At 44.2% G+C, this 6,792-nt stretch overlaps 1 protein-coding gene across 3 annotated transcripts in view; it reads left to right on the forward strand.

Moving 5' to 3' along the window:
* Positions 1-6,792, forward strand: part of BAIAP2L1 (BAR/IMD domain containing adaptor protein 2 like 1) — a 48,613-nt gene that overhangs the window by 1,266 nt on the left and 40,555 nt on the right. The window contains exon 1 of one of the 3 annotated variants that reach the window (XM_042438121.1): positions 747-764. The exons of 1 other annotated variant lie outside the window; for it this stretch is intronic. In XM_042438121.1, the coding sequence (XP_042294055.1) occupies positions 762-764 (3 nt within the window). In that variant the 5' untranslated portion in view covers positions 747-761. Of the gene's footprint in view, positions 1-746; positions 765-6,277; positions 6,672-6,792 lie in introns of those variants that run through there. One more of the 3 variants, XM_042438120.1, reaches the window with a different exon arrangement.

Here is a 6,792-nt window from a genome sequence, read left to right on the forward strand (position 1 = left end):
AATAATAATAATAATAATAATAATAATAATAATAATAATAATAATAATAATAGCAGCAGCAGCTGAAGGGGTGCCTGAGAAAAGGAATAATAGGTTGGAAAAGAGAGAGGAGGGAAGAAGAGCAGAAGCTGAGGAGAGAAAAAAGCACAAGGAAGGTGGGAAAGTGTATCTTTCTGAGGTAATAAAGCCAACGTTTTACTTCAGGTCTGAGGAAATAAAGCCAACTTTTTACTTCAGGTCTGAGGAAATAAAGCCAACTTTTTACCTCAGGTCTGAGGTAATAAGGCCAACTTTTTACCTCAGGAGAGGGGCTTTCCTCTCTTCCCTCCGTTTTTTAATTGACATTTTGCCCTTTTTTCCAACATAGGATTCAAGAGAGAAAGATAACGTTCTGGTCTGGGCTATTCCTTGCCGTAATGAGAAATATTTTGGAGTAGTCTTGAACATGCAGTTGAAGTACTATTAGCTTTTCTAAAGAGTTGTTCCTGGTGGAGATAAAACTGCTAGAACCCGTTTGTTGACTTTATAGAGATAAAACTTTTCTTCCTGGTACTGGGGAAAAGGATTGCTGGAATAAGTTTGAGTTTGCGTCCTTATTCCAAGGTTGAGGTCTTATTCTGATTGGAAACATTTCCTTTCCCTTGCTACTACTTGAGATCTCTCCAGCCAAAATCTTACACACAAAATACTACGCTGTCCTTTGACTGTTCAGTTTTCAGTTATGATCAGCTGATCCTCCAAAACTGACATTTGCACCATTCATGGTGTGTAGTAACCAATAGTGTACACAGACACATATCAACACATGGATTGTCCTGCACCTCAACATTAACTGCTGCATCACTTCAGGCTTATCTATTGTTGTAGTTGTTGTGTGCCTTCGAGTCATTTCCAATTTGTGGCGACCCTATCATGAGGGTTTTATTGGCAGGTTTCTACAGAGAAGGTTTGCCATGGAGGCTGAGAGAATGTGACTTGCCCAAAGTCACCCAGTGGGTTTCCATGACTGAACCGAGATTCGAACTCTAGTCTCCAGAGCCCTAGTCCAACACTCAACACAATGCTGGCTCCATGTAGGTTTATTTGATGGGAGTACATTAATACAAGTCTATATATGTTTCTGAATAAATCTGAAATCTCAACCATTTCTCTTTACGACTCTAACTTGGATGTTCTTCAGATTATCCAGAATTAGCCAATATAGCAAACAGAAATGGTGGTCCCTTGGTATCTGATATGGTTTGGTACCAGGACTCCCTTGGATACCAAAATCTGTGGATGCACAAGTCCCATTGAATACATATAGGTTACATAGGCCTGTTACAGACTGCCAAAATAAAGCTGCTTTGGGTGTCTTTGGAGGTATGCTATTTAAGTGATGCATGGGTCCTAAGAGTCCGGAGGTGCGCCAAAGCCACACTCCATTCCTAAGCACTGGAGTGCAGCTTTGGTGCAGCTTCCGGATTCTTAGGATGCATGCATCATTTAAACAGCATACAGTACCTCCAAAGAGACCCGAAGTAGCTTTATTTTGGCAGTCTGTAACAGGCCATACTAGAACATCTTCTCATGGACACTTAAAGTTCAAGCCACAGCGCCTTTTGAAAGAATGGTTAAAACCTAACTATTTGGATTAGGTTTGGGAGGATTTTACTGACATCTTAAATGTGGTGGACTTTGCTTCTGTTTGGCCCGGGGTTTATTATTGTGTTATCTCTCCTGATCGAATGGAGCAGGCTATAAATCCCCCCAAAAAACAGGTTCTGGTAAAAGCATGCAAAATGTTTACACAATGTCCAGAACAAAGTTAATCGTCTTTATTCTTCTGTCCTGCGCTTTCTTGAGTAGAATGACTCACTGACTCAGAAGTGACCTCTTTCTGGGAGTCGGAATCCTACTACCAGGAGTAATTTCATAGATGGTTTTTTAAAAGGCTTTAAATGCCCTGCTGGTTAGTATCTTCCAAGCTTTAGCTCAGTCCCTGTACACTTTATGGACTTCTTCTCTTATACATACCTCCTCTGAACAAATCTTGCCTAGAAAACCCCATGATGAAACTATAGTTTCGCCTTAGGGTCGCCATAAGTCGGAAACGATCGAAGGCACACAACGGCAACATCTGCCATGCGTGCTTAGTTCAAAGGGGGGGGGGAAGCACACATCAAAACCAACCCTTAAACTATCGCTTTGGATTTTGGCTCAGTGTTTAATTGTTTTCATTTTTCTCATTTGCATTACCTTTTGACAGTATTCCCTTTTGCTGAAGGTTGTCCTTAGGACTGGAGCATGGCTTTGGCGTGGCTTCCGGATACTTAGGACGCATGCATCATTGAAACAGCATACCTCCAAAGTGACCCAAAGCAGCTTTAGTTTGGCCTGTCTGTATGGGGCCATAGTAAAAGGATCTAGGTCTGTGTTTCGGGGGAATTATTTTATCAACTGTCAGGATGCTAAATGTAAACTTCTCTTAACGCTTTTAAGGAAGAGCAGGGCACAAATGCAAGGAATAAGCTGGATTTGTCCCTTCCATAACTGTTCTTTTGCCTTCATCTACATAGGATTATGCACTCTGTTTATTTATCAGTTGTGGTGGCCCTGGGCGACCGGAACGAAAAGCTGTGTCTCAATCGCTGTTGCATGGTTTTAGGTGTGCCCTGTGTCATGTTCACATTGCACATAAATCTGAAAGCAATGAAGACAGAAACACCTTCATTTCCATCGAAATAGGCTTTACAGTTCCTGAAACCTGATATCAACCTTCGCAGCGATTATGAAAGAGAGTCTTAAGTTCACTTCTTGTTTTGTGGCCCCAGTGACTCACCGCAGCAACCGGGGAAACAGGGAAGCTCAGCGTTTTCGGAGGCAGAGACGGCATATATTTCGTGAATCAATGTCTCCGAATTAAACCATACAGAAATAGGTGTGGTTCTCTTTCTCCGAACGCCCCTGTATGGCGAGTGAATGAAAGGCTGATTCACATCAGCACCAACACATTTCCCCAAAGGTTGCATCCAAGTGTAGCAGGGCACACCACAGTTTTATGCGCTGTCTTGAGGACTCCATGAACCAGTTTCTAATAGGGTTTATAATAATATAATAAAACAAGAACTTTACTGTGCGTGTCGGACACCACAACCACCCACATGAGAAGAGGAAGGTGTAAAATAGCTTTCCATTCACTATCGCACACATAGGAGAAGAAAAAAGAACTACCTGCCCCTCTCTCTTGCGCACAGGTCAATGAGCGCCTGGGTGTCACTGTCTCTCGCACATCAGTGAACCAGAAAGTGAAAGGAATTAGCACTAGCAACTCAAGTGTGAGAACCTCTCAAGTTTGTTCCAGCCTGGCAAATCATACATCAATTATCTCCCGATAAAAGACAGGCAGCCTCAGCAGAATTCCTTGACCCATGGCAAGGACTAAGGGACGTTTCCCCTTCAATAAAGCGAGGAAAGAGCAGAGGGCACATGGTTCACGGAGGGTCAGCACATGCTGACAATGCGCTGCCCCATTGCTGAGATCATGATCACAGACCTCTGATTTGTAGCTCTTGGCCACTGCCTCGGATCATCTTGCTTTGCCCTTGGCAGTCCTTTCGTTCTCTCAGATATCGGAAGCACGGTGTCTTGAAAGAATTCGAAGACATAGCCTTGTTAGTCCAGAAAATCAGTACGCAAAGGGATCTTGCGGCACCTCGGGAGCAAAAGCTAGAAGTTGGTAGCGTGTGCGTTCATAGACTTGAACCTGCTTCCTCAGATGCATTTGGTGGAATGGAAAACCTATATGGCAGTCTGTGTGTGAGAATGCAAAACTTAGGAATGCAAAACTTTGTGGGTTTGGAGATGAGGTGACAAGGCCATTCTTAATGACAGTCGTGTTTGAAAAACACCAATTTTGAAGTCAGATGCAAGGCCTCTCTACCGTGCCACATTTCATATACGATTCACACATGGCTTAATGAGAATCCACATTGAACACCGTGCATTGGTATTTGTTATTAGGTACATTTAGGTCCTGCTTTTCCTCCAATGAGTTGAAGTAGAGGAGGTGTAAATCTGCCCTCAGCTGCAGTTGTTGCTGATCTTAACATTAAACCATACAGAACCCAAGATCCTGCAGGCATCTCCTACAAACAATTTCCTTTCATGGAATTACTCCTAACTATACAGAAAGAGTCTTGAGTATCTTTAAATACTTCTGGCACAGACAGTCCTTGTGCATCTGCAATGCTAATGAATGCTTACTTAGAAATAACCACTCAACTTAAGCCTCATCTGCACTGCAGTAATCATGCAGTTTCATACCACTTTAACTGCCATGGCTCACTTCTATGGTATTCTGAGGTTTGTAGTTTTGGGAGAGATTTGGGCTTCTCTCTCGGACCACTTTGGTGCAACTAACTACAAATCCTAGGATTCCATAGCATGCAGCCGTGTCAATTAAAGTGGCATCAAACAGCATTATTTCTGCAGTGTAGATGAGACCTTAGTGCGATTTACTGCTGAATGAACATGTGCAAGATTGTCCCGCAACAGACTTAGGCTGCAATCCTATATATGTATCCAGCTACAACACGCTTCGAATGCCTTTGTTAGTCTTCCGGGTGTGTTTTGTGTGTTTGCTGTGACAAACGAACATGGCCAACCCACTGGAATTTGTACTTGCCTTGTATACATTTGGGCTCAAAAGGAATCCCACAGACAGCATACATACCCCTTGCACTCCGAGGCCTTCTGGCCCCACGGCTTATCTTTTCATAGGCCCACTGCTGATAACAATACATTTCATGCATCTGAGCAAGTGGCCTCTAATCCACAGAAGCTCCTGCACAGTAAATACGTTACTAGATGTAGTCTGATTCAAGCTTACTCAAAGCTAGTAAACCTCATGGAATTCCCAAGTTAGCCTGCAGCCTTACAGTCAGAGCAAGGAGGAAAGTTATTACTAAAATGTAATTTCCAGTGAGTTCATAACGCACTTCTGAGAAGTTTTTGAATGTTTGCCAAGGCCTTGCACCATAAGCCATAAAAGTTGCATTGGGCTGGGAGGCAATCCAATAGAGCTCAATGGGTTTTGCATACATGCACAGACTTGCATTGCATTAGTAGTAGCTTAGCACCCATTTGTGTGTGTGTATCCAAAACAGACCGTGGGAAAGTTACTTTTGGGGATGACAAGTCCCAGAATGCCCCAGACGACGTGGCCAAACATTTTTCCCATCTCACTTTGTACGAAACTAAACCTAAGCACCAAGTTTTGGGCTAAAGAATAGTAGAGGCAAGCAAGGGATGGCCACCTTTTGTCCCAAAGCCTGTGAAAGTTATGGCCTAGTTGGGTTGGGTGGGGCATTCTGGGAGTTGCCATGCGGAAAAAGCTTTCACAAGCCAGCCGCATAACTATAGTAGTAGCAATATGAGAGCACTGACTGTCGAGAATTCTGCTCCCTATAGGAAATTCTTCTCAGATTTCATTGAAAATTGATCATGCCACAATGCCGTGTTGTGGTTGCGTGTCATTTCCAGCTTACCTCACAAAACTACACTTCCCAGAATTCCCTAGCATTGAGCCAGGGCAGTTAAAGTGGTCTCAAAGTGGGTTATTTCTGCCGTGTGCTTTGGACCATATTTATCCTTCTCCGAGCCACAACACACTACAGAAATAATAATAATTCAGTTTTAAGACTGCTTGAACTGCCCTGGCTGAGGGATAGGGAATGCTGGGAATTGTAGTTTATTGTGGCCCCAGGGCGCTCTCTCTCTCTCTCTCTCTCTCTGACAGAGAAGGCTCAATGTCTCACAAAACTACGTTTCCCACAATTCCTCGCCCAGAGAAGGCTAAATATGGTCCAAAACACACTGCAGAAATAATACACTTTTTGAGAGCTCTGGCTCAATGCTAGGGAATGCTGGGAACTGTAGTGTTTTCAGCCATTGAGCCTTCTCTGTCTGAGGGGGCTCTGGGGCCACGACAAACTACAATTCCCAGCATTCCCTAGCACTCAATGGCAGTTAAAATGGCCTCAAACTGGATTATTATTATTATTATTATTATTATTATTATTATTATTATTATTACTGTATTATTATTTCTGCAGTGTGTTCTGGACCATAATCTACTTTGAGAGCACTTTAACTGCTTGGCTCAATGTTAGGGAGTGAGCCTGGGAACTGTAGTCTTTGTGAGGCATTGAGCCTTCTCTGTCAGAGAGGGCTCTGGAGCCAGGACAGACTACAATTCCCAGCATTCCCTAGCACTCAAGTTAAAATGGTCTCAAAGTGGGTTATATATCCCTGCAGTGTGTCTGAGTTTAGGGACCTGGGAAGGAGGAGGATCCACCTTTAGCTGGGCTCCTCCTCCCTTCAGGGCTGGGGCTGAGAAGGAAAGAAGGAGGAGAGCCTTGGCTGCTCATGCTGCTGCTGCTGCTGCTGAGCCTGAAAGAGAAGAAGGAGAAGAAGGGGCCGGTTCCACAAGTTTTGACAGTTCAGAGGAGGAGGAGGAGGAGGAGGGACTGGCTCCCTCGAAGGCGACGGAGGGAAGGAGCAGAGTGGCTCAGGGACTCCCAATCCGCCCGGCTTCTCCTTCTCTCAGCCTGCCTCGCCCGTCCTCCAAAGGAAGGACCATGTCTCGGGACCCCGAGGAAGTCAACAAACTGACGGAAAGCACCTATAAAGTGAGTGGGGCATTTCACACTGCGGGATTAACCCGCTTCCATACCGCTTTTGGCTGACCTTGGCTCCAGAGGTGCTGCTGGGGTTCTGGGGATGGCAAGGGAAGATAGGAGAAAATAAAAC

The sequence above is a fragment of the Sceloporus undulatus genome, chromosome 8, assembly GCF_019175285.1.
Source record: "Sceloporus undulatus isolate JIND9_A2432 ecotype Alabama chromosome 8, SceUnd_v1.1, whole genome shotgun sequence".
In the NCBI taxonomy this organism is placed as follows: Eukaryota; Metazoa; Chordata; class Lepidosauria; order Squamata; family Phrynosomatidae; genus Sceloporus; species Sceloporus undulatus.